Below are 27,447 nucleotides of genomic sequence, written 5' to 3' on the forward strand. Positions count from 1 at the left end.
ATTAAATGCACTTCAAAGTGCATCTCTGGGGGGGTGCACTGCTAAATGTTAACTCGCAGAAGGGGGCTACCCATTAGGAGGTCAAGCCATTAATTAGGGCATGTCCCCAAAGAGACTAATGTATTATAGAGCTGAGGCTTCCCCTGTGCGCAACTAGCAATGCTACACACACAGACCAAGTGCATTCATATTTCATATGAGCATGTTGTGCCCAGAGCTTCTATTTCAATGTCAAAATTGCCTGTTGAAATTGCCTGCCACCCTCCCCTGTACCTCAATCACACAGTCAAAATTGCCTTCATCATGCCGGCCGTGCCCATCTCCCTCTCTTCTGATTCTGTTTCATCTGAATTCTCCACTCTTCATCCAGCATGACGTTAATGGCAACAATTAGCTGACCAGCAACAACAGTGAGAGGGAAATGGATGGGGAAATTATGATGCAGTTTCATCTAACCCGGCATCTTTCTCCATTTCCCCCTCCCTCCAACATCCCTCCCCACCTTTATAAATAGTGGTGTTAATTTCAGTCAGTGTGACTGAGCTGCATTGATTCACAGTTTTTACCAAATTAAAGCTGTGAATTCTAACAGCTGTACACCTCTCAAAGTGTTTGGGAGACAAAGCAGGTTAGCTTGCATACATTTAATTTGGGGAGAAAGTGGCAGGTGAGTCATGTTTATTATGGTACGAGCATGTGAGTGATGACTCCGCATGCGCAAGTTCACGCTTAGCTTCTGTTTTAGTGTTCTGCTGTTTGTCCACTCTGGTTACAGATTGCTGCAGCGTGTGCTGGTATATGTCTCATAACTCAGCCAATCAATTAGTTTGACTGATTAGTAAAAATGCTCCGGGGAGATGGAAACACTAGATGTGCAGCAGACTGGAGAAGAATCTCAATACACTCGAGTGACATTTCTCCTTTCACGCCCGCCTTGATTTTATTGACATTTGCTTAAAAAAAAAAACTGTCCACAGAGAAAATTCTTGCTTAGCATCCTGTTAATCTTTCTCAAGCAAAGGGATTCCATATGAGGTGAGGAGATAAGGAGAAGCTTCAGACACAAGCAGCCGCCCTGTTGTTCGCCCCTTTTCAGCTCCTCACCGGTAAAAACATAATTGGCACATGCAGGATGTTTTAATGCCAAGCCTATGGTTTGTTGGTTTGAAATCAATGCAAGGCAGTAGATTAAATGTTCACTTCAGGGAGAAACAAAACGATTCGAACAGAGGGGTTTCTATTAAAAAGCACAGTGTAAGCTTTATCCCTCCTTTAAAGCACTGCAGATCGCTCAGGTCCCAGGGGATTTCATTCAACATGCACAGAAATAAACGGATAGACACAAAGCTAAAACGTCAGTGTCGAGTCTTTATTGTACTTCCGTGGTACAGAAAGATTTCTACAGGAATGCTACTAAAAATCACAAGACTAGATAACTGGAGGATTGCATGAGCCACGCATGATGCCACCAGCACTATGTCTGTAGTGGAAATATAAGCGGGGGGTTCATGTCTCAAAGCTGCTTAGAAAAGTTGCCAAACACAAACTGACATCTGGCTTTGAAAGGTTCTATAGGACATCACTCACTGATAGATAAAATAGACATTTATAAATAATAGATCTGAAGCAACTCTCGCAGGTTTTCTTACTGTAGACATGCAGATTCATTGGAGAGACAGAACTCTCCTTTGGTGCACCAGATAGTTGATATACAGTGACAATATGAACAGGAAATGACGGTGCTTTTGTTTTTCATAATTTAGATACTTGGCTGTCAGCTGGAAAAAAAAATTCTGTGTTGTGGTAGCATCAGTCCTTTGATCACCTCAGCAGTTCTCATTTCCATGATGCCATAACTCTGTGTTTGTTGCGCACCATCCAAATCCTGGGGGAATCAGTGATTCCCAACAGTAATGCCTCTTCTCTCCATTGCCATTCTGAATATTTTATCTCCACCAGAGGAAGTACTCTGCGCTTAACACACCTCTGCACAGTCCAGCAGGAACAAAGGGTGCTCACAAAGGCTTGACAAAGAGGTGAACGTCAGCCAGATAATTAAGAGAACAAATCATGAGGAAAAACTGAAACAAAACAGACTCCTCCACACGCTGCAGAGGAAAGAAGCCACACTATTTGCATTTCCAGCACCCAAAGCAGGGAATAAACAGCAGTTTTTGGAGCATGACATGCTAAACACACTGCCTGTTGGGTACAGCCACACCAAACAGCTTTGTGAAATAACCCCTTCAGTGTTTGGAGATGCTGAGAATGGCTTTTTAACCATTTAGAAGCCAAATACATGCCTACCAAACTGAACTGAATTTCATGAAAGAACAGTCTGCTGGATTAGAATTTTTACCCATGTGCAGCCCGATCACTGGAAACAGTTATGGAAGCACAGGTAGGGCATTTCAGGGGTAATGGGATGTTGCATGGCTGTTTAACTGCTTGTTTGTGAATTAGTCATGGTGGGTCGAAGCACAGAGCAGTGGGTTAGCTTGGCAGAGCTCAGGGCAATACGGAGGATGGAAGACGGAGCAGGATTACAGTGACTCAGAGCCCCATAAAAGAAATTTACACCTAGCACAGAGATAGGAAGGAAAGAAGGAAGGACACGAGGAAAGGACAAACAGCAGGGAGATGAATTGATGTTTTTAGACCTCAGGGAAGCCGAGAAGTTTTGTGATGGCTGGATACCTGGGATCCCTGAATTCATTTCACAGTTTTAGAGAAAATAAAACGATGCTGCGAGCACACCCTCTGGTCGTGTTGATGTTCCTCTTCAGGCCCCACAGAAATATTTACCATATGGAAAAACAGTCACTTCAGAGGTTCACAACTGGAATCCTGACACAGCAAGAGACACAGACAGAGAAGAGTGAGATTGAAAGAAAGAGGGGAAAAGCAGGTGGGGAGGCTTGTGTGATGCTTGGGATCCCTGATGATGAAGGGGAAGTAGAAAAAGAGGCAGAGCAGGGAGGCCTAGAGGAGGAAAAGTGGTGTACATGCAAACAGAAAGCTGCATCACAGGGGATTGAGAGGGCAGTGGTGGGAAGAGATGGAGGAAAAGCTGATGGGGGTGGAAGTGAGAGGGAGCAGTGGAGTGCAGCTCTATAATTATCTTGATTGAAATTAACTTTAAATACCCTTAAAGAAAAAAAAAACATTGTTTCATGCAGGGTGGCTGGGTGACTCATTTGGAGAGGGAGTTTAAAACATTGATACATCATAGAGCAGCACCAACACTCCAGGCCTGAATACTCCTCAGAGAACAGCACTGGGGTCCAATTATACTCTATGTACATCCTTATAGCGCATGTAATAAGGCTGCTTCACACACACAGAAGCACACTTGGATCCAGAGGTGTACAGAATCTCACACACCCACATCAGACTCACAGACTTGTACACACACTCAGACAGAGCTGGTGAGGCGACTTGTTACCTTTCCCTGTCAGTGAAAGAGGAGGAGGCGCTGTGCAGTGTCTGACGGCTGTCCTCTGAAGCAAGGGAACGAGGGAGTGCAAGGGAGAGAGGGGGAGCCACGCCACGGGAAAGCGGGGGTGGATGTTGGGAACAGCTCCGATCATAACTGAGAGAGAGTGATAGTCAGATAAATAGATGGAAAGTGGGAGAAGCAGAGGAGGAGGAAAGAGGGTGGAAGAAGGTAGAACATTGGGAAAAGAAAGGAAGAAAGAATCAGAATCATCTTTACTGGCCAAGTATGTTTGAACACACAAGAACTCGGAGTCCTGTACAGTGGTTCTCAGTGGGTTTATAAAGGCAGCAAATATATGTGCATTAAAACAGAGATGAGAAAAAAGATGTATAAATGACCTATATACGTTTTGACCGAAGAATAGCCTAAAAAAGATCCAAATGAACAAGATACAAAGAGGGAGAGTGAAGAAGAGGGGGGAAAGGGATTGTAGAGGGGAAGAGCGATAAGAGGAAAAAGTTGCAGAGAGAGGGATGGCAAAAGAAAAAGATGGGAATTAAGGAACAAAGAGACAAAGGGAAGACGGACAGGAATAGAAACAGAGATAAAAGGAAACAAAGTTTCACAGAGACAGATATTACAGTAATAGGTGAGAGAGGAGAAAGACAGCAGGAAATGATAGGCTGAAACGCTGGGAGACATATAGAATGAAATATTTAGGAAAAACAGCAGATGGGAGCAAAAAAAGACAGCGGGGGGAAAGACAGAAACACAATCAGAGAGCATCAAGAACAGCCGAGCCATTTAGCATCAGCGAACACATTATGCTGCCACTGTGAGACAGAATTAGTGCACTCCTCGGACTCATTAAAACGCTGTCGGAGGGGTAGGAGAGGCAGAGCGAGAAATGGGAAAGGAGACAGAAGAGGTGAGGTGCAAAGGCTGCAACAAGGCAAAGAAATGGGCAGAGAGGTGATGCATCACAGTGGTGTCACGCCAGTAAATTATGGTGACGACAGTTGAGAGTCACAGGTACAGGCTCTTAAGAATACTTCAGACACACAACAAAGCTGTTCTCGCAGCCATAAAAGCCACCCTGCGCCCTCGTCTTCCCACAGTAACACCTGTCCTCTTCTGGCTGACTCCCTCTCTACACACATCCACACGCGAGTACCACCACGCTTGATAACATAAGCCACAGTAACAATTTTAGCGCTGGGAAAATCACTGAGCGCATATGCTGCTCTTCTATAATCATAATGAACTGGACAGTGGCCAATTTCCACTATAGGCTGTGATTCCGGTCCATCTGTACCCCCTCCCGTTCACTGTCTCCATCTAACACATGGCGTTATTTACACATTTATGACAGTGAAGCACGAGATGGGCCACTTCCATGTGTCTAGTGAATCCCTCCAATCCCCAGTCTTACTAGCACAGGTTTTGGGTGAAGCAACTTATCGAAACTGCAGCGAAGGCCAGTCTCGGCAACAGAAAGTGGGGGTTATCGGGTATCAGCTCAAAGCAAGATGGAGGATTACCCGGGGATCTACAGCCGGACTGACAGTGCCGGGAGAGATAGGAGACTGGTGGGGGAGATAAGAGGAGAACCGGCTGTGCAAAGATGGGCAGCGTTAGAGCAAGGCAATGATGTATAACTAGGAGTAAGAGAAGGACCTGAAGGAAGAGAGGGGGAAGGCAGGTACTCAGAAAAGGAAAATACAATCCATGTGAGGGGAAGGGGAAGGAGACCTGAGGGCCGGGTGGAGGAAGGGTGGGTTGGGGAGGGGTGTGTGGAAACGAGATATGAAAGAGGACAGATTATACCCATTCAGGCAATGAAATGAAAAATTATAACACAATAGAGATGTGGGTATGATGAGGAGATAGGAGAATTATGGTAGGAAGGAGGAGGATACAGTATAAATGGGTGAGAAAAGGAGGCAGACAATAAGAGAAGACAAAGCAGCGAGAGGGGATGAGAGGAGAGGGGAGTCTCAGTGGTCAAATCTACTGGTGTTATTGGTTTGATCAGCAAAGCGTGGAAGTGCTCCTCTACATCACAGAGATGACTCCCCACGTCCAGTTAATGTGTGCAGAGCACTTCCTACCAAGCATACCCAGAACCCCCACCCCGTGTTTAGATGCCCCGAGAGGTTAACAGCTGGCGGGTCGTAACACTGACACCAGTGAAGCCATATTAATGCTCAAGCCTGGAAGGTAACAGATCTGTTTTGCTCCCCCTCCTATCCTAATGGTTATATCGAATGTTTATTCATTTCAACTGTAATAACACAAAAGGACACATCTGTACCAACTGTGACTTTCAGGAACACACGAGTTGTTAATAAAGTCATTAGTAAGCAATTACTCAGCACTCACTTTAGGGGGTGAATGCATGCTATGGAGTCATTATATAATCAGCAGGCACACAGGCGAGACAGGCAGACCGACAAGGTCTCGTCTCCAATAAAATTAACACGCCTTGTCCAGTTTATGCATTTTCATCTAGACCAGGGGTTCTCAGCCTTTTGTAACATAAGCTCCACTTTTGATTGTAAAAACATTTGAGGACTGCTTTCTCAAATACACGAGAAAAAAAAAAACTACAACACAAAATAAATACACTGTTGCGGCGGCCCACCAGAGGGCGCTATGAGGACCACAAATGGGCCGCGGCCTACCGGTTGAGAATGTCTGATCAGTGGGCAAAAAGAGGCAAGTCTCCAGTTTTCATGACAAAAGGACAGACTCGCTTTCATTTTTTCAAAACAGTATAATGTCAAGGTACTGTATGTCACACCGTGTTGAATGTTGGGAGGAGGCACCATTTTCAAATTTATCTGCATATCTGTTTGTTTGTTTGGCTAAAAGTTGCTTAAATCGTTTAGATCTCACTTTACTAAGCGTGGTAGCCCCGTTCAGGGTGGATCACCTTAACTGACTGGCACCCCTGCTTTTCTGTTAGGTAACACCACTTCTCCCAGAAAGCTGTTGCAATCACGAATTCTTTGGTAATCTCGTGTTTAATTATTTTATTTGCATTGGAACAACACAAAGAACAGAGGAAAAAAAGCCAAATCTGATCCATTCCACACAGAACTCCAAAAATGGACTGGACACCCTCAACTTAATATTTGGTAGCACACCCTTTGGACAAAATGACTGAAATCAATCATTTCCTGTAGCCATCAGTAAGTTTCTTACACTTCTGTGAGGGAATTTTGGACCACTCAAATTTTGCCAGCTGCTCCAGGCCTCTCACATTTGAAGGGTTCCTTCTCCCAGCTGCTGTTCTGAGACCTCTCCACAGGTGCTCTGTGGGATCTGGACTCATTGCTGGCCACTTCAGCACTCTCCAGTGCATGGTCTGAAACAATTTCTGGTGCTTTTTGAAGTCTGATTTGGCCCATTGCAAGTGTGATTTCTATATTGCCAGCACCTGTTGGTTGCTACAAGTGAGTTTCATTTCAAATTAAACGAGCATCACATGCTAGAAATAAAACTATTTCTGATGATTTAGAAAAGGTGTCAGTAATTCTGTCCAGTTCATTTTTAGAGTTCTGCATGGAATGGATCACATTTGTCTTTTTTCTCTGCATTTTGTGTTGTTCCAATGCAAACAAAAGAATTAAACATGAGATTACTAAAGAATTTGTGATTGCAACAGTTTTCTGGGAGAGGTGGTGTGTTGTCTGACAGAAAAGCAGCGGTGCCAATATTTTTGGCCATGACTGTATCTCTGTGATGGACAATTAGTGTGATGCTCCAAAGATGGTGCATTTACCCAAAATTCGATAAGGCTTGACTTTAGCTTTACATTGTCTATACTCTAAGATCTTGATTCTAAATAATTTTACCCCGTCAGTGGTTTGTACCCAATTGAAACATGCTGTAGCTACCTGCAACCTCCCAATCAGGTATGTAAATTTAGAAATACAAAATGCCATGACTGAGGCATTTTCTGCTGTTCTCTGTGTGCATTCTCAAATGCAGAACTTGTCCAGTCCATAAGCTTTAGCATAAAAAAATCCTGAGTTATTTTAATCAGGAGAATCAGTATTTCCCTCCTGCTATGGGACAGGTGTCCAGCTCATACAGGGAAAGTTTGCTGATCATTTACTCTTGTTCTGCAGTATCTTCTTTATATTCACGTGGTCATAGACACAGACACACACAAGATTTTGGAGGAGAGACTTAGTTCCTACCAGAGTTTGGCTGTAATGACGACTGCCGTCAGGATGAGCAGTGAGGAGATGGTCACGGTGACGTAGAACTGAGGGTCCACTGTAACACACACATATACACATACTCATGGAGTTACTCATTTCAGACCGTGACCATGTATAACTGTATCCAGAACAAAAGAAGAAATCAGTGAAGCCAGCTGAAACATGAAAGTGGATATGCGAGACTGTATTCATATGATGATGTCTTCCCTGTATATCACAGTTTGACAGTGGCCAATATCTCCTCGTGAGTGGTGAGAACTTTATTAGGCATTCCTCGCCACAGAAACAGCCAGCTGCACATGGTAGAGTGTCAGCCTTCACCCTGATGACAGCTAATTCCCTGGAGGACTCCTTTCATGTGTGTTCTCATCGCCACCTTTATTTAGAAATCCATCATGTGCATCTTCTGATGCCCACCTTCCTCACGCTCCGTCTCCTCTGCTTCCGTCCCTCCATCCTCCACTCCCTCCCACTCTCTGGACTCCAGCGGTACCTCCTCTCTGGGCTGCATGCTTGCACCAAGATAAGGCCAGTCCTCGGACATGGCGCTGCTGGACTCCTGCTGGTTCCCGTGCTGATACAGAGGGTCAGTTTCTTGGCTGGAGAGGAAGTGATAGGTCTCATCTTCCAGCGGCTGCGTTGGACCCCAGACCACCGCCCACAAAGGGGTAGGAGTGACCTGGGCTGTGACGGACACCTGGACCGACAGGGTGTCCACCTGCTCCTCGCCCTCGTGGTCGTCACGGTTACAGGTGGAGGGCTGTGTCACCAGAGCAACCAGGAGGAGAGAGATGAGGGCAGTCAGTCGTGCGACAGGAGAGATGGAGCTGTAGAGAGGTGGAGGAGAAAGAATGAGAGGCGCTGGAGTGACAGGGAAGTTATCTGAGAAAATGCATTGTCCACAGGCGCCCTGCACAACCTCAGCAGCACAGACAGCGATTTCTATGCCAGTCATCACTCAGAGTGACATTTTATGCATCTGCACACCATTCATGCCTCCATCACCTCAGAAACTATGCATCTTACCATCTCTCCATCGCTTCGCTCTGTTCACTGAGACTCCACTCCTCCGATCATCTCTCCCTGTAAGATAAGACAGAGGGGCAAGAGAGGGAGATAAAGAGTGAGAGAGGAGGGGAGGGTCCAGCTTCTTTTTTCTTTTATGTTCTCAGACATAAAGCATGTAAACACAGACACCAGCAAATAGTACTGTCAGAAAGCCAACTCTGTCACCTTTTTCAAAAAAACAGACTCCCTTAGACTTTTATATTTAACGCTCACTTATGTGCCACATACTCATACAGAATCTGCATCTGCATGCAAAAACACCCAGAAGTACACACTCATTGTCTGTTCTGCTCATTCACGCACATTTACAGTGCATACACCTGAGCACTGCACATTAATCATCATTAGAGGCATCACGCACTGAGACAATACTCTATATGGCACTTTAAGCAGAGAGAGTTAACTTCCTATCTACAGCTACTACCTAAATGCCACAGAAATATCACTTAGATACACACGAGCGCACCCACCGGGAGACACACAGGCACTCCGACACATATCAGTTATCATGCCTACCTCTGGCAGTGGAGAGAGGGAATGAGAGAGGGAGACAGAGAGAAAGGGGGAGATACAGAGAGCAAGAGAGAGGAAAAAAGCATTGGTTGCCGTAGCGACTGAGACATGTAGAGTCTGCTAGAGAAAGAGCGGGGAGAGAGAGCGATGTAGGGAGAGCAAGAGACTGTAGGAAACAGATTTAAATGCTAATTATGTTTTTTTTAAACAGCTTCAATTAAATGGACACAGAGGAAAAGAAATGAATTTGACAAGGCAAACAATTGATACTGAGAACCTGATTAATAAGCTCATTTTGGAGGCGAGATGTTAAAAAAAAAATTCTGCAATTATGTTTACAAATCCAGCAAGGACACCCCAGAGAGAAAAAGACAGTAAAGAGGAGGAGTGGGAAGGAAAGAAACAGGGGAATAAAGATGGAATAAAACTGAATCTACATTCATTTACACAGATTGCAGCGGTACAGCGGAGTGATGACCTGGTGTTTCAGGAAGAGGCAGGGTCAGATTCAAATGGGGGGATAAAAAGACAACAACAGGTGTAAATTTGGAGATGAGTGCCACCGTGTGACAGCTTTATTGTATGTAGAAATAATATTTACATAGAAAACAATCTGCCTATCACTCTCACACACACACTCACTTCCTCCACCCATATGCTCCCCCCTCCGACACCAACACACAGTCTGTCACACTTCACTTCCCCCCACCCTCTTTCTCTCCCTCCCTCTCATTTTCTCTTCATGACTGCTGGCCGTGGTGTCCTCAGTGTGAGAAACCAACAGCGCTCATTGGAGTATGCAGCGCAACCACGAGCCGGACCCTCCATCCTCCGCATCATCACGCCGATTGTCTTTTCCTTCATCGCTGTCATGATCATCCTCGTAATCTATATTTGACAAGGAGGTCAGAAGGATTCGTCACAACACTCATCATCTAAAATTAACATGATAGTGTTGTCTGCAATTCCACGGTTAGTCATTAAGCGTGAGTCACTAAATGAAGACCTGAAGATGCATGAAATTGCAGCATGTACCATCAGTTTCCTCGTCATCTTCTGTATCCTCCTCTGACTCCAGCGAGCACGAGTCCAGTCGACTGTCCCTCTTCACTGTGACATCACTCCTGTAACATTCACAGTTAATCAAACATCAACAATATCAGTGGAGATGTGTATCAGTCAGTTAAACCTTTTAGCACATATAAAATCCCAGTTTAGCTCTAGATTTGCACAGCTGACCTCAGAAGAAATGCTGAATATTTAAGTAAAGAATAAAACTGAGCAGTTTAGACTCAATCTCTAACAGGGTACTGTGGTCAGATACTGCACCTCTGCTTTCCAGAGCTGGGCAGCTGCTCCCATACAATGAGATCACGACCTCCGGTGACCCACCGGTGATCTCCGCTCCCTGTGGTCCAAGCTGCAAAGCAGAGGATTCTGGGAGCATCAGGCCAGGTCAGAGTGGCCAGATACCGACACTGAGGCAGAGAGAATACTAGAGGGAAGAGAGAGAGATGAAGGTGATTATTAACAGAGAAAAGCAAAGTGGTTTTGAGTTTGTCCTTATTGTGCCGTCATGCTTCGAGTGGAGTGACTAACATAGTTTACTCACAATTTAATGTGCTCTCTCCGTTTGCCAGATCATAGCAGGAGCCAATTAGGAGGCCCCCTATCTGGTGAACACAATCTGCTACCCCAGTGATGCTGCTGTGATTGGTCAGTCTGGACGTCGTTCCTGTGATAATTGGACAGATGTTAGGTGGAAGGACTATGCAAATGTTCTTCCATCTATCATTCCTCTATCTGAAACAGACACCTTCTGCCCATCCAGTTCCAGTGCTCACCGGTCCTCCAGTGCAGGATCTTGAGCCAGGCTCGACCGTAAGCCAAGAACACTTTGTCTCCCCGTGGGCTGAGGGACAAACGCCCACCCAGCCCCCCTCCGCAGCCCGTCACCTGGCCAGTCCAGTGGTGCAGCAGTCTCAGAGGGTCTCGAGACAAACACCGGTTCTCCCACACAGACATCCCTCCTTCAGCCGAGCCGGTGAACACCAGTGGACCTTGAGACTGTGGAGGGCACCGCAGACATAGTTGTCATGGTGATCAGAGTCTTTACACAGTGTGTGTGTGTGTGTGTGTATATGTGTGTGAGAGAGAGAATGTATGCTCGTGAAAATGGAGAAGTGTATGTATAGTTTTAAAATGTTTCTGTGTTGCTGTTGGTTATAAATGGATTGTGTGCTCTGCATGATAAATAACAGGATAACAATGATGCGCTACACTTTAATGCTTTAGGCATTTTTTGGTGATTGCGAATTGAAAAAAATAAGCATATATAGCTCTGGATTTCAATATTCATAGCAAACCTTTTTTCCAGCTCAAAATATGTATAGCATGCTTTCTAAAATTGGCCAAGCTCTACAGTTTACATCTCTGTAAATATCTCTGATTTCCATTTGAACCCAATAAACAAGAAAAGCTTGTGTGAGGGTGAGTGTAGATATAGAGCTGTTTGATTTTCTGAGGAGAGTCTTTGTCACAAATTAATAATCAGGAGTTCTGAAACTACTTTAGACAGCTTTTACAGAGACAGACATATTGGCATGTTTTTGTGTCAGCCACTGCATTCTTAAAAATAGGCCGAAAATGAAAAGAGCCTGAGCACCCCCTGTGTGGACAGCATGTGAGTAACCCACCCACCTGGATGGAGGTGACTGCTTCCTGGTGAGCGTTGACTGACTGGCAGTTTTCAAAAGTGTGCCAACTCCACGCTTGAACTTTCCCCCCGTCTGTGCAGTGACAGAATGTGAGGTTAACACGTGCTGACAGGCGGATGGCACTCATTATTGGGGGTCATTGTCGACCCACCTGAGCCTGACTGCTTGAACTGTGTGCCTCCATCTCTCTGACTCAGCCCACTAGCCCTGTACTACGCTCACTGGCAGATGATGCCACTGTGTCAGACACTGCCTACATATTAATAAAGACATGCACACTCCTGTGTGAAATAATGCATTCAAACAAGTAGGCATGTATATACTGTAGGTCTATTTGAAAGCACATCTATGTCCAAAAATACACAAATACAGTATGATATGACAACTTCTGACTCCAATTACTCTGTCCACTGTGTCACTAGTTTTTCATGCACTTCCCATCCACACAAAAACGCACCTGATCCAGTAATAATGTAGCCGTCTTTCTCTGGCACAAAGCAGAGCGCAGTTACAGCGTTGAAAGTGTAGATAGACTTGACACATTGCCCTGGAGGCAACGGGAAAGCACTAATTTAATTGACAAGACACAGACCAGCAGTCACACAGGTACACATTGATTACAGTGTGCATACACAAACATTTACTCCCAGACAGAGCCCCTGAGGCTTCATCTACCGTAAAAAAAAATAAATAAATGACATATATATTTATATGTATATCAGTCTATGTGCATGTTTACATGGTTAAACACACCAATGCTCAGGGCCCAGATCTTCACATAGCAGTCCGCCGAGCCACTCAAAATAAACCTCTCCTTGTCGGACAAAGACAGGGACCAGGCTGACGAGAGGGCAAACACAAAAGAGTGGAAGGGGATGGAGGAGGAGGAGGAAAGAACAGGTCAGAAGGAGAGAGAGAGAGAGAGAGATGAGGATAAAGAGGAAGCTGTAAATAGGTGATTGTGCACAAAATGAATGACTAAGAAAAAGGCAACACATGATTTTAAAGGTTCAATTAGTACATGGTGATTATAGTTTGACTGAGCTGCTTCGTTTATGTGGTGGACTTCTTGACTTGGTATTTTAAGTTGGGGAATCAGGTGGGGAGGGAGCGTAGTAGGAGACCTGAAGAGGCCGTTGGAGTTCAAGTGATGTAAGGCTGCCTGCTTCAGACAGGTGTCTACTGATGTTATCTCTCAGTGGGGCTGATCTGATGAACTGCTCGTATAATTACCAGGCTGCAGGATGCCGGCATTACTCAGCTGTAATCAGCGCATATGTAAAGATGTGGATGTGTTCGTGTCCTCACCCAGCCTCTTGCAGTACTCAGGGGCAGGTGCAGACAGACAGGTAACGCCACCCGTGTGACCCCCAAGGTGTTTGTGTTCCGTTGCCGTGGGAACATGCCACACCTTCACTGTTGTATCTCGGCTTAGAGGAGAGAGATGGACAGAATAAGAAAGAGAGGATACAGGAAGACAGAGAGAGAGTTGAAGTGTAAGAGAGGTAAGGAACAAGTAAAGTTAGAAGGCATTTGATATAAACCACAGGAGATTTGAGCCTAGTGTATGGGGCCGGGGAAGAAAAACAAGTATATGTCAGACAACGAGGGAGAGAACGGGAGCATATTAAGTGATAAATTAGGTGAAATGTTCATTTTGTGCATCCATTATGCAAATCAGGGCTTCTTTGCTACTTTACCTTCCAGAAACCACTAGGTTGTCAACAGCAACCACACAAGTGACTATGTCACTGTGACCCTCCAGCAGCCTCAGGCGAAACTTCACCTTCTCCCAAGATGCTTTGAGGGATGTAAATTCAGCTTCTGTAAAAGAAATGACTTGTGCAATTAGCAATGTTGACTCATCAGCACCCGGGCCTGTTAATCTACACAATTCCTCAATATGGATTAATCTGCCACATCAAAGCATGGGGCTAATTTAGCTCCAAGGATGCAAAACATGGGTCTTGTCTTCAGGGAAGCGCATTCAGCCTGTTGGTTTTAATACTGGTAATAACATCAGCCAGTTAACAGTCCTCGGGGCAAACATGTATAATCAGATTTTAAATGTTAATTGCACATTAAGGCATTGCATTGTACTTTTAACTGCCTACGATAAACTGTAATACAGTCTCTTCAGTCACTTTTCTTAATTTTCTCACCTTCCTGTTGCAGTTTCTGCTCCTTGTCAAAGTCTGAACAACCTCCTGACATGTCTCGGCAGTGATCTGACACCCTAGCCGGCCCCATCCTTTCCTGCTGCCTGCCTATCTCTGCTTTCCCTCCTGTCTCCTTTGGCCTGGCAGCCGGCACTGGCGTTGGCTGAGCTTTGGACTCCTCTTCTCCCTTAAGGATCTTGGTGGCTGGAGGCGTTTGTGATGGCAGGGCCTCAGGGGCATGCTCCCTGTGCCAGTGCAGAAAGCAAGAGTTGAATGCATAATCAAGATTGCAGCACAGAGACCCCTGTGACAGAGGGCATACCAGAGCACCTCTAAGTCTCAACAAACAAGAACAGTACTTAGTAATGAGCTTCCTGTGTGTGTGTGTTAGAACAAGTGTGTACCATTCAGTTGGATGTTAACATCCACATATGTTGATTTCAGTGATTTGCACAGAACCCTGAGGGGCTTTAACGGGGAGGATGACATCTCTGAGTGACGTTTACATGACACATTATGAACAGCAGAAAGCTCCCATTTTCATAATGTGTGATGTTGTTTAACCTCTAGTGTATTTGGATAGACATACAAAAAAGATCAAAGGCTGCAAAGCAAATGCTGTTGCTTTTGAAGAATTATGCTTATCTCCATCTGCCTCCCCCTTGCTGGTACCTCTCCCTCACTTACTTACACTTGTCTTTTCATCTTCTCCTTTTTTCCGTCTCCCACAATCCCTAGAGTTTGCTGCGGGCCAGAAAGCTGCAGCTGAAGCTCAGCCAATCTGGAACGCAGCTCCGCCTTCCTGGAGATCTGAGAGAGAGGGAGGCACAAGATTGGTTGTAAACCAAGCTACCAAACCAAGCTGTTTATATGCACAACCAACACACTCAGCCTGTCTTGATTTATTAGACCGCAACAGGAAACACACACAGTACTCCTGACTGATTGTGAGTTATGAAATATGCATGAATGAGTGAATAAGACATATCACTTGACATCAGCAAGGTATGGCCTGTGCTAAAGGAGCACTCCACCAGTTGTACAGTTTACTTGTCAAGTATTACTCAGGTTGTGAAAACAATTATATGATGTATTTTGTAGATCACAAAAAGTAGTCTGAGAAAATAACTCCACTTATGTCATCTGTGTCATTTCCGCTTGGGCTTAGAAACGATATATTTTTAAAAGAAACTGGGACTGTGGCGTTTGGCAAGACATGGACATTTACCAGGAAGGGGAGATGACTGAGCTGTACTGTGGGAAATGTAGGATCTGTTGATTGGAAGTGATTTACCCATTATGCACAGTACAACAAGATATTTGCAGCTTTGATTTTGACCATAACTAAAAAAAAATCTTGTGGTGGCAGAAGTGTTTTGATATTTGACTTAAGTAAAAGTAGCAATACCTCATTGCGAAAGTACTCCTACATACTATATCAATATATGTCACCATTGCTATCAAATGTTCTTCAGCTGTGTATGTGTGGGACATCTCTGTGTGCATGTATTTACCTGTTTCTATTTAAGGATGTAATGGAAGTTCAGTAAAGAGGAAACTGTCATACAGGGCATGGCCATAACTCACCCTGCACTTCAGCAAACTGTGTCTTTACTGATAAGAATTTTTTGTGATGCACCCTGCTCAAAGTGTGAACCTCTGACCTTCTCGGACAAAAGCTGTCAGATTATTCACTCTACCTTTAACAATCTATCACACATTTTCCATGTGATATCAACACTGGTATTTCAGGCTTCAGGTCACATTAGGTGGTGTTGATATGTTTTACAACATATCAATGCCATTAAAACATCATCTTTAACTGTGTGAGTTTGGCTACAACAGTTTTGTCTATAAACATGCAACTCTACTGACTGTTGTGGAAATGGATATTTATTAAAATATTCTTTAATTTTTACTAAATCCGTGGCTGTGCTGTACTAGAGTCTGAGTTAACTCATTGTTAAACCTGAAATTAATCTAATCGGGATTTGGCAAATTCACGAAGACTACACTGAGCTCAATTAAAAACTAACAGGCAGATAAAGGACTTTCTATACCTTGAATCTCTCCTCTGGGGTAAGACTGATTTTAATTTCCAGATTTTCAATCTGTCTCAGCTTCTTCTGCAGCTTCCTCACCTCCCCCATTTGAACCCGAAAGTGCTAAAACACACTATACTGCCTTTAACGAAAAGTCTACAGAGGCTTACAGGAATAAAGATACATCGTTTGGCTCGGCAGTGTATTGTAGAGACGTGTCGCCGGATGTTGACAAGACCTTAAATGCGTATACCTATTCCTACAGCGCCATCATGTGGCCATGGAAAGTATTGTCCTGAAAAACATTAATAACAGTCTAAATATACATTTTCGTCCAGCTGCAGTATAAGTAGACTAAGCGACATCTTTGAACTTGATCGCACCCTGTAGGCCTAGTAAGATGAATAACACTATAAACTACAATACACCAACAATGGCTGTTTTTGGAAATTGAGTGAACATGAGAAAGTGTGTCGTATGAGGACTCCTGTTAGTAGGCTATTTTATTTGTGGAAAAAAAACTGTGCACATATTTTAGACACTAAAATAGATTAATCACTGACCCCTGCATTTTTTTTAATTTCCATTCATTTATTCAGGATACTCCTTTAATTTGTCAACCGTCTCTGTTTCCAAAGTCCCTGATACCGACTTCTGTCTTAATTCCGACAGCAAAGAAGGCACCATTACCCTTCATCTTCTCTCAACTTGGAGCTGACTGAAACACAAATGTGCTGAATAATCATGGTCGGCCGTCTTTCAAATTCATACAGATTCGCCGTCCAACCTCCGCTGCAAGGACAGCAAGCCACTGACCGAGGACATGTTGCATTTTAACAAATAAACACCTTTTAAGTGTTACAGGAAGTGACATCGAAGCACACGCTTCTTTGTCCGACGGCCTTATCCGGAGGAAGTGAAGCTCCGACGAGGTAGCTGCTTAACCGGAGGGAAAAAATCATAAAAAAAGCGAAGAGGTGAAAAAAAACTTAAGTGGTTTGTAAGAATTTGGACACATTAAGGAACTGTGTCCAAATCACCCAGGCCCGCGGGAGTTTCCGGAGAGGGAGACGGAGTCATCGTTACCGGTAAATGCCACTGTTCTTCGTGCAGTATGTTGTATTTTTGGTAGCGATAGATTTGCAAGACTCTGCTGCCGCCCATCTCCACAGCCGGAAGTATGTGAGGATAGACTATTGGTTCAGGTTTTTTTTTTTTCTAAATTTTTGTTTTTTTCGTGGTTGTTTTTTCCAAGCATGACGACAGGCTACTACAGACACACTGTGCTGTCAGCTAGCTGCTTGTAAACCAGCACTTCGGGCCCGATTAAGTACAACATGTCAGGAGCAGAAATGGAGTCCAGCTGTCGAGCTACGGCTCGTTGTAAACATAGCATACAGTATGTCTGATTTGTAAAAGTTAGCAGTATTTGGTGTTTTGTACTGGGCTGGTTTGATACCCGGCAACGTTAAGCTAAGTCGTTGGATCTGCGGTACAATCCCTGAAACTGAAGTCAGTCATTGTATTGTGGTGCTCAGAACCAGTAAATCCCTAAGTTACAGGTAAGTTCTAAATAGAAAAGTTGAACATTAGCCTACATAATCTAATATTTTTTAAAAATATGAGGAGCATCATATCTAATGTGCACATGAATTTGTGATTTTATTGAATATGGTCTAATATAAACCTCCAAGATCAACATGTTGTTTTTCTTTTTCAAATGTAAAACCTCACGCCTCTTCTAGTCTGCCACTTGTTAAATCGTTCTTGTTATTAGTCAGTCTACCTCTGTTTATCTCTTTTTTTAATTGAATCAATGCCAGTAGGATCCCACTGGGATCTGCCCCAGGAGCCCCCACACCTCTAGGGGCCCTCAACAACCCCAGCTTCAAGTATTACTTTGTGGTAACATTATTAACAGCGGTTTTTTTCTTTTCCCCAGACATTTTGACATGTTAGAGAAGGAAAAGCATGACTGTAAACAACAGTTCCAGGGTTCTGGTTTTGTGCATGTTGGATCCCTGTCATGCTGTCATTGTGTGCTGAGACATTTAAATAGAACCGGCCCGCTGCTAACATTATTAGTAACACTTGTGTGTGTGTGTGTGTGTGTGTGTGTGTGTGTGTGTGCTTGTTTTGCTGCTATGACAAGTTAAAATAGGCCTATGTAATTTTGTCTGGTGGTGTACACAGCTAAACCGCAACTTTATTACCTCATCATGGAACCCTGCCTTCAAAAGTGGCCTTTTGTCATAATCAAGTTTTAAGACTTGCCTTATTCCAGCTGGTGTTTTGCTCACAATGTGCATATTTCTGAATTTATTTGTGTTTAATGTAATTACCACTCACAAAACTGGAGGCCATGTAATAGTGTGGGAATGGGTGGGTGAGATACTGGGCAATAGGTAATAAAACAAGACTCGGTTCCAGTGTTTATAAGATCAACTTCATTGATGTGGAAAATGTAGCATATCCCCATAGGTATGAAAAATCACTTGTCTAATTGATGTTTGGCTCATTAGACTGCAAATAATAGCAGGCTATGTTGTAATATTCTGTTTCATGATGTAATCTTAAGAAAAAATTTGTAATGTCGACTCGAAATTGACAACAAAAACATGTCAAGTACAGTTCTTTGTCATTTGTTTAGCTGCATTACTCCTTTTTAAAATATTTGGATCACCAAAAATAATGTGCCTATGTTTACACTGGAATCACAAGTTTAGTTTGGTTGTGTGTTTAGCTGCTATTGTCTGTGCAGGTTGGTTTTGTCTTTGCAGAGTTGGTGTGTCATATTTCTTGCTGGAGAATAAGCACTGGCAGAGTTATTGATTCATTGTTGCTTCTTTTGTGTCATTGCAGATATGATGGAAGATTCTCACTTTAACTCATCATATTTCTGGTCTCCTGTCCCCACTGTGCAGGGGCAGGTAAGGTCGGATCACACTTCCAGCATTTGCGGTTTCATCTTTGAGTGGTGCTTTGTGACTATAAGAATAGGACTAAGAGTCCAGGCTGGTTACTGAAATGAAAAATCTTCTGCCTTCTTTCAGATTGAGAATGCCATGTTCCTGAACAAGGTGAAGGAGCAACAAGAAAAGAGTACCTCCTTCTCTCCTTCCTCTGCGTCCCACTACCAAACAGCTCTCCTCACCATCCCCACCCCTGGGTCCAAGATAGATGGAGGAGGGCAGGCTGGTAGTGCGGCACACCTCCACCCTCCTCATAGCACCCAGAACATCACAGTGCTGCCTGTCCCTTCCACAGGCATCATGACAGCAGGTGAGTGTGTTTCTGCACAGAGACCCCCGTGAGTCTTTCTTAGTTTATTTCATGATACATTTGACATAAAATCTAATGATCAAAGTACAAATCAGAAGAACACCAAAGGTTGAAGATGGATTTACTGTAGATCCCTTAAGTTTAGTTCTGTACCCTAAAATAAGAAGCAATGCATTTAATGATTTAGTTGATGAGTAAAAATTTAGAGAAACGAGCAACATGGGATTCAAGCAGCTCAGAGCGCACAGTGCCAGTAGAATGAGCAACATGAAATGAGCACCTCTCTGACTTGAATTTATGTTCCAGCCTCAAGGATTTCCTTATAATACACAGATCTCTTAGCAATAACATTTTTGAATCTGAAAACAGAACTGTGGAGCAGTTCCTGAGCTTTAAGGACATTGCTCAAACTGTAAACTTGGGAAGAAAGCTGCCTGCAATCCTCTAGTTTGAATTCACAGATTATACAGAGGCTGCAGTCTCCTTAGTGAAGTGTGATGTCTTCTCTCTTTCTGTCTGTGTATGTGTCGTTTGGTGCAGCGGGTCTGGTTATCACCACTCCTCAGGGAACACTAGTTTCTCCCACCTCCTCTCAATCGTTTGTCTCTGGTCATCCAGCAACAACCATGATTGTTTCAGCTCTTCATTCTCCAGGTGTCACACACAAAAGGACACACATACGATAATATGTATTTCATATATGTTTCTAACATGAACTGCCTTAATAATATTAGTTTTAACTAAGTTGGTCTACACAAAGAATAAATCTAAACTTTATCATGCTTTTCTTGGATGCTTCTATGTGGCCACAGCTACTGTACAGAATTCAGCTGCTTGTTGTCAGAGCACAGATGCAAAAGGGTAATCGAAGTGGTTATACAGATTTCCTCATATTGTCAATGCTTACTAGTCTATGTAGGTGTACATACAGTATGTGCTTATGTGGACCTAAACGTCTGTGGCCTGAAGAATCAGCAGAACTGAGCTGATGAAATTACATTTTCAACATTTAATGTTGTTGTAGGAAGTTCGGAACATGATCGAGCCATTTCAGTAAGCACAGGATGACGGTTGGTTCTTTATATATACATATATATACACAGTGTGTGTGTGTGTGTGTATATATGTATATGTATGTATATATATATATATACAGTGCCTTGCGAAAGTATTCGGCCCCCTTGAACTTTGCGACCTTTTGCCACATTTCAGGCTTCAAACATAAAGATATAAAACTGTAATTTTTTGTGAAGAATCAACAACAAGTTGGACACAATCATGAAGTGGAACGAAATTTATTGGATATTTCAAACGTTTTTAACAAATAAAAAACTGAAAAATTGGGCGTGCAAAATTATTCAGCCCCCTTAAGTTAATACTTTGTAGCGCCACCTTTTGCTGCGATTACAGCTGTAAGTCACTTGGGGTATGTCTCTATCAGTTTTGCACATCAAGAGACTGAAATTTTTGCCCATTCCGCCTTGCAAAACAGCTCGAGCTCAGTGAGGTTGGATAGAGAGCGTTTGTGAACAGCAGTTTTCAGTTCTTCCCACAGATTCTCGATTGGATTCAGGTCTGGACTTTGACTTGGCCATTCTAACACCTGGATATGTTTATTTGTGAACCATTCCATTGTAGATTTTGCTTTATGTTTTGGATCATTGTCTTGTTGGAAGACAAATCTCCGTCCCAGTCTCAGGTCTGTTGCAGACTCCATCAGGTTTCCTTCCAAAATGGTCCTGTATTTGGCTCCATCCATCTTCCCATCAATTTTAACCATCTTCCCTGCCCCTGCTGAAGAAAAGCAGGCCCAAACCATGATGCTGCCACCACCATGTTTGACAGTGGGGATGGTGTGTTCAAGGTGATGAGCTGTGTTGCTTTCTAGTCCTTAAAACAAAAATATCTTTTTTGTGACAGCTTGCTCATAAAATACTGGTGTGCTTAAATTTTTTGTACATTTTCTTTTAGGAAGCAACATTCACCATTTACGACACTATTCAATACTCTTGTGCAGTTTTCCCCCAAGAAGTTGTTAGAATATTTTAAGGAACAGATTGGTAGAAACTGATTTTCATTCACTCACTCAAACTCAATTATGCACCAAAGAAGCACAATTTAAATATGAAATTTTCTGCAGCACACATCAATTTTAGCTTGAGGTCAGTATATGTATCTGCAAAACAATATACAGTGTTTGTGCTGCTCATTAGAAACTTGCTTACAGACATCAGCTTGCACTCACTTTGAGTGATTCTCAAACTATTGTAGACAAAAAGGAAGGGGATGGGACACCTCATGTGGTCGTGATGCCAGCTCCCTCGAAACGAGGCAGAAAGAAGAAGATGACAACACTGTCAAGGGTTGGTCCTATGGGTGGAGCAGGAAATGAAACACTAATACTGGCTCACCTGACAGCTGGCGGCCACGTAAGAAAATATAGATGTAGAAAAGCAAATGCAGTACAATAAATAGACACTCAAGTGCTGAAAATCTTGTTTTTGTTAGGTGTCATCTTTACCGAATCATACTGGAGACCCCTATGAGTTGTCAAATGAAGAAGACAACCACAGCCCAAAGGATAACACTAAAACATACAGGTATGGTGCTTAAAAAATAAGCAATACCTGCTGTGCATCCCCATTTCTCCTTGCTCTAGTTATGAAATGCAAGAACACCTGTTCCTCTGTGTCCTGTTAAAATCAGTGTAGAGATGTTCAGCTTTTGTAGGTGAACTAGTTGCTGCTGGATGTAAGCATTTGACACACAGACACCTCTCCTAAACACACTTCACTGCATGTTGTGGCAGAACACACCTGCTTTGTAGTGGACAGTCTGTTCCTTCTCATAATGTATTTGTATCCCAAATACATAAGTGCTCCAAAGCTGCTCTCTGTCTCTGCGCACGCTGGACATGGACCTGTCCTCTTTGTCTTTATATAGCATGGCTTTTTAGTTGTGATCTCTCACGCACTCCTGTGTCCTGCTCTTTCACCTTTTATAGTATCTACGTACCTTTCCCTCTCAGTTTCACTGATTGATCATTGATTTCTCTGTTATTCATTTTTCTATTCGTTCTCTGCCATATCTTATTTTTCTGTGGGCTTCTTTTTCTCGTTTCCTTCCATCGCCCTCTCCCACTTTCCCCTTATCCCATCTTCTCTCATTTTCTTGCATCTCCTTTTCTGTATACGTGTCCTCCTGCTTTCCTGTTCTTCCATCCTGCCCTCCCATGTCTGTGTCTCTCCGCCTGTAGGTGCCGGATGTGTTCGGCGACCTTCTTCAGTAAGTCTGACATGCAGATCCACTCCAAGTCGCACACAGAGGCCAAACCTCACAAGTGTCCTCACTGCGCCAAGTCATTCGCCAACTCCAGCTACCTGGCCCAGCACATCCGCATCCACAGTGGAGCCAAGCCTTACACCTGCTCATACTGCCAGAAATCTTTCAGGCAGCTCAGTCATTTACAGCAGCACACACGGTACTGCAGCCCCCCCACCTACCCACCCACCCTCCTTGTCCTGCCAAGTCCCTTTTTTGAAGCCCCGACTCGTTCTACTTCTTCCTTTAGGGAAGAGAGTGGAGTGGTGTGCAGATGCATATTACACTGCCATGTAGACGTTGGCCCGCATGCTACTGGCTCCATCCAGAAGTGACATTTTCAGACAATTAAAATTCAAATGGCATCTTTTAATGTAGGTTGGACTTTGTCCGTAAAAGTATTTTCCATAAATTATACAGCTATCAGAATAACCATTTAAAATGCATGCAACTCTGTTGTGTTAATTGATACAATTAGAATGTATGATGTTCTCTTTTTACATTTGTGTGTATACACAGTTCTTGCATCCCTGTGTACTGTTGCATCGTGTTTTCTCATTTTACATGTTTCTTGTGTCTGCCTGTGCTTCTTCAAGAGGAACACACACATAGGCGTCTCGAAATACATATAGAAATTAAACTTTCTAGGCAGACTTTAGTTCTATTTTGCTTTCCCATTTTACTCATGGTGTTATTGTTTGGTGTCCTTCTCATCCATGCCTATTCTTACTTTGCTCCTTGAATGGTAATGTGTAATAGAAGTCCTTTGATATTGTGCTGTGCTTTCGTGACATTGCTGTTTGTTTGTTTGTGTTTATTTTGGGTATCCTCAAATCAATTTACAGGCAGGCATGTTGATCTGAATTGATGAATTGCAGTTATTACATTTGTTTTATATTTAATCATTTCTAAGTATATTTTAATTGTGATAATCTTGTCTTTAAATATGAAACATCTAATTCAGCTGATCCAGACAACAATGAGTAAAACTTTGCTGAATTTGTTGGATGTGCATGTTGTGCACTTCAGAATAACACACTGTAAATTTCAGATGACAGTACTGCACTACTACAATAGATGTATACATACTGTAGAATTTGTTTGTGTTTTTTTGCTCCATGCTTTTTTGAAGTGTCAACCCTTAAATTGTAATTTCACTTTCTTTTTCACCCTCCCATCTCACCTCATTAGGAATCACACGGAATCAAAGCCTCATAAGTGTCCCCATTGTACCAAGTCATTTGCCAACTCCAGCTACCTGGCTCAACATGTCCGCATCCACACTGGAGTGAAACCCTACACCTGTTCCTACTGTGAAAAGTGCTTTAGACAGCTCAGTCATCTTCAGCAACACAACAGGTAAGTGAATCACCAGGTTTGGGTTTCTTGTCTGCTTCACTGTCTTTCTGTGTTCAGGTTAGGTCACCATGAGAGTGATGGGCGTGTGTTTGCTTGTGTTTTTAATACAGGATTCACACTGGGGATCGACCATACAAGTGCACCCATCCAGGCTGTGAGAAATCCTTCACACAACTCTCAAATTTACAGGTGTGAAAGAATTTAGTTCTCCTTTTGAACAATGCATGTCGTGTCTAAGTTATTACTTGTATCATAGAACATGTCACTGTTTCGTGACAACTTTTTTTTAGTTTTTATTATTTTCAATAACCATTTTTTCCTAGTCACACCGGCGTCAACACAACAAGGACAAGCCCTACAAGTGCCCCAACTGTAATAAAGGATACATAGATGCAGCGAGCCTGGAGGTGCACATGTCCACACACACTGTCAAACATGCCAGGATCTACTCTTGTGGTCTCTGCAACCGCAGTTATACCTCAGTAAGACAAATGTCCATTTCTGAAGAGCATTTCTACATGACACACTGTGAATCGCCTCACTGGCATCAGACACCTGGCAGCTACTTTACACCGTGTAGTCATGTGTCCACTGTTTCCCCTCTACCTATCCTCCCTTCATCTCAGGAGACGTATCTGGTGAAACACATGGAGAAACACAACCCAGAGCAGCTGTCTGCACCGGCAGTCGTGGCAGCACAGTCAGCACAACAGAACCAGAACCAAAGCCAGGCCCAGGGCCAGGCTGGAGCTCAGAGTCGGGTAGAGAGTGCAGATGGAGGATCAAGCCAACCTGGGGGAGCTGGGAGCCGGGGAGCAGGCAGGGCCCAGCAGGGACAGAGCCAGAGCAACTACCCCCAGACAGAAACCATCCTTTGTCCGTTTGACCTGCACCAGTATAAGACAGTATCTGCCAGTGACATCCAATACAAACCAGTCAGTGTGGCTGACATTGCTTCCCACAAGGACCTCTGTCTCACTGTGTCAGCATCCACCATTCAAGTGGAGCACCTCAACTCGTAGGGGTGATGAAAGGAGGGAGTGTGGGTTGTGGGAAAGTTAGAACAAATTAATGTATGGACAGTTAAAGGATAAAAGCAATATTAAGATGATATAAGAACTTTTTAACACATGGCTGTGCCTGAACAATGGTTTGAAATAGACAGGACAAACTATATGATACACAGACGACTATCATTGTGTTCTGTTTTTTAGTCTGTCTCTTTTTCTTTCTTTCTTTCTTCCTTGATTGTTTTCCTTTTGGTTAGATGTCCTGCCTGACTAGAAAGTGCATGTAAAGGGTGCAATAAAGTATGTTTCAGTCCATCACAGTGATGGTTTTATGATCAGAAGATGGTCCAAGGGAAAGCGCTTCTGTTTATTGTTTTATTACCTCCTGCTCTTCCCTACAAATGCAACTTTGACCATAGCAATTTATGGTCTCTGTCAATGAAAGTGGTAGCTAACTGTGAAGGTACATTTTTATACTTTCATACAGAGACTTTCAGTTTTTACTTGGTGTCATTACCTCTGCAATGTTGTAAAATATATACATGCAATTTCTTCTTTTTTTTTTTTTTTTGGCTTAAAAGGGATGTAGAGGTTATTCCTTTTCAGGAAAGAAAAAGTATCACTCAAGTATATATAGATATACCAACAATTTATAACGAATGATTGTGTGTTTAAGGGCTGTGGTGTAATTCATATAACCAGTTTAGACCCATTCACAAGCTATCATAGGACCTTTGGGGGAGGGATGAGCCAGTTCATGTTTCATGTAATCTTGTTGTACTGTTTTGTGTGTATGTTCTAAAAGTAATCCAAATGTGTACTTGCTATTATACTTCCACCATAAGAATGTTTATAATAATGCTTTATAGATGTATTGACACATATGAAATGTGTTTTTCTGCTTATAATGCAATAAACCCTCTGAAATTTTTCTGTTTGAGTTTAATGCCATATTTATTTTAATTCTCTCCATATACACACAGACACAGTTGGATTTTATCCCAGCTCTGCTTTTATCAAATTATTTGATTTATGTGCAGTTTTGTTGTGTTTTATGCTCTGTTTTAACCACCTTAATTTAAAAGCCTACCCGGGGACAGGGGCTGCAAATTTTTTTAATGTAGATGCTCTGAATACATTTGTTGCATTGCTTCTCTGTATGTAACGCTGTTCATCTGTATGGTCCCTGTTGAATAAATAATTTCCTTACCTGCCATAGTGGGTTTATGAAGGGACATTGGTTTATGGCTATAACAGTTCATCTTTAACTTTTTTTAATTAATGGTTTGGTCAAGGCCCAGTGTTTGAAAATAGTGAAATGCCCATTACAATTTCCTAAAGCAGAAGTTGACATTAAGTTTTTTTGTTGTTGTTGTTTTACAAGCAAAACCCAGAGAGCAAGGTGTCAAAATGTTTTCTTTCATTTATTGGGCTACACATAAATACCTTTTTATTTTTGTAAAATAATCTTTTACAGTATATTTAAGAAATAACTCCTGAAAACTGCTTGTGTTATGCGTAATGATTTTGTGATAGTTGTACGCCCAGGCATTTGTTATTTTTATTTTATTTATATTTAGTTATGGTTTCTCTGCTGGAATGTGCAGATTTGTGTGGTGTTTACAAAAGTGGACTGTACCATTTAAGAGAAGGGGGTTTATAAGAGTTACGACAACATTTTCATAGTACGTGTCCATAATAATGCATGGTGTAAGGCTGTTTACTCGCACTAAGTCGCAGTAGTGTTAACAAGGTAATGTCAATAAAAACCAAACGATCCGAACCTGGTTGATTTGAAAACGCCTAAAATTGGTTTAGCCGATCATTCGCTGCAGTGGATATGGCGTCACTGAAAAGTGTAGGAGTCGAGAAACTTCAGCTGTGTAAATAACGTCAATAAGATAGCTGGAGGTAGCAATATAGACGGTTCACAGATAACGCCATAAATATATTTACCAGCCATTTTTAATTATGCCCCGGAAAAAGCCATTTAGCAATAAACAGAAGAAGAAACAGCTACAAGTCAAACGGGAGAGAAAGAGAGGTAAAAATTGCAGTCCTTCGCTTTAAAATGCTAGCTAGCGTTAGCAGTTAGCTAACGGCTCGTGCTTCACAGCGAGCTAAATGTAGTTTATCAGCAAACTGTTAGCTTGTCTATCTGTGTAGTGTTAAAGATTTTTGGATACACCGCCAGACCACTCGCTTAACTTGTAAAACAAAAATTCACATTTGGTGTAAGCTACCGAGGCCAGGCCTGGTGCATGTTTTGAGTTTGGAATTTCATTTAAATAAATGTTAGCTTATA

General features: G+C 42.8%; 4 protein-coding genes across 9 annotated transcripts in view; 2 read left to right on the forward strand and 2 right to left on the reverse strand.

The window, feature by feature from the left end:
* pianp (PILR alpha associated neural protein) lies at window positions 1-9,274 on the reverse strand. 2 transcript variants are annotated; one of them, XM_020610835.1, is made up of 6 exons: window positions 9,256-9,274; window positions 8,698-8,754; window positions 8,089-8,498; window positions 7,648-7,726; window positions 3,446-3,592; window positions 1-2,847 (listed from the first exon to the last, which is right to left on the reverse strand). In XM_020610835.1, the coding sequence occupies exons 2-6, from the start codon at window positions 8,706-8,708 to the stop codon at window positions 2,826-2,828; spliced, it is 669 nt and encodes a 222-aa protein (XP_020466491.1). In that variant the 5' UTR covers window positions 8,709-8,754; window positions 9,256-9,274; the 3' UTR covers window positions 1-2,825. The 2 variants fall into 2 exon arrangements, with proteins under 2 accessions (XP_020466491.1, XP_020466492.1); XM_020610836.1 differs by lacking the exon at window positions 9,256-9,274 and adding an exon at window positions 9,210-9,228.
* Window positions 9,275-9,640: 366 nt separating this feature from the next.
* On the reverse strand, window positions 9,641-17,107 carry LOC109966174 (F-box/WD repeat-containing protein 7). Of its 3 annotated transcripts, none has more exons than XM_020610833.1 (13): window positions 17,019-17,107; window positions 14,820-14,938; window positions 14,132-14,373; window positions 13,670-13,793; window positions 13,278-13,399; window positions 12,723-12,809; window positions 12,427-12,516; window positions 11,953-12,041; window positions 11,097-11,319; window positions 10,865-10,987; window positions 10,582-10,747; window positions 10,288-10,376; window positions 9,641-10,140 (listed from the first exon to the last, which is right to left on the reverse strand). In XM_020610833.1, exons 2-13 carry the CDS (start codon window positions 14,831-14,833, stop codon window positions 10,040-10,042), a joined length of 1,470 nt encoding a protein of 489 aa, XP_020466489.1. In that variant the 5' UTR covers window positions 14,834-14,938; window positions 17,019-17,107; the 3' UTR covers window positions 9,641-10,039. The 3 variants fall into 3 exon arrangements, with proteins under 3 accessions (XP_020466489.1, XP_020466490.1, XP_020466488.1); XM_020610834.1 differs by lacking the exon at window positions 17,019-17,107 and adding an exon at window positions 16,861-17,007; XM_020610832.1 differs by lacking the exon at window positions 17,019-17,107 and adding an exon at window positions 16,189-16,444.
* Window positions 17,108-17,170: 63 nt separating this feature from the next.
* On the forward strand, window positions 17,171-25,286 carry znf384b (zinc finger protein 384 b). Of its 3 annotated transcripts, none has more exons than XM_020610829.1 (11): window positions 17,171-17,258; window positions 19,033-19,100; window positions 19,224-19,452; window positions 19,993-20,106; window positions 21,724-21,881; window positions 21,961-22,052; window positions 22,709-22,933; window positions 23,965-24,132; window positions 24,243-24,321; window positions 24,456-24,614; window positions 24,759-25,286. In XM_020610829.1, exons 2-11 carry the CDS (start codon window positions 19,035-19,037, stop codon window positions 25,152-25,154), a joined length of 1,686 nt encoding a protein of 561 aa, XP_020466485.1. In that variant the 5' UTR covers window positions 17,171-17,258; window positions 19,033-19,034; the 3' UTR covers window positions 25,155-25,286. The 3 variants fall into 3 exon arrangements, with proteins under 3 accessions (XP_020466485.1, XP_020466487.1, XP_020466486.1); XM_020610830.1 differs by lacking the exon at window positions 17,171-17,258 and adding an exon at window positions 17,296-17,732; XM_020610831.1 differs by lacking the exon at window positions 22,709-22,933.
* Window positions 25,287-26,921: 1,635 nt separating this feature from the next.
* The window catches only part of gnl1 (guanine nucleotide binding protein-like 1), a 7,329-nt gene continuing 6,803 nt past the window's right edge, over window positions 26,922-27,447 (forward strand). Inside the window, exon 1 of the mRNA XM_020610924.1 lies at window positions 26,922-27,186. Coding sequence (XP_020466580.1) covers window positions 27,114-27,186 — 73 coding nt within the window. The 5' untranslated portion in view covers window positions 26,922-27,113. The remainder of the gene's footprint in view (window positions 27,187-27,447) is intronic.

The sequence above is a fragment of the Monopterus albus genome, unplaced genomic scaffold (assembly GCF_001952655.1).
Source record: "Monopterus albus unplaced genomic scaffold, M_albus_1.0 scaffold107.1, whole genome shotgun sequence".
Classification (NCBI taxonomy): Eukaryota; Metazoa; Chordata; class Actinopteri; order Synbranchiformes; family Synbranchidae; genus Monopterus; species Monopterus albus.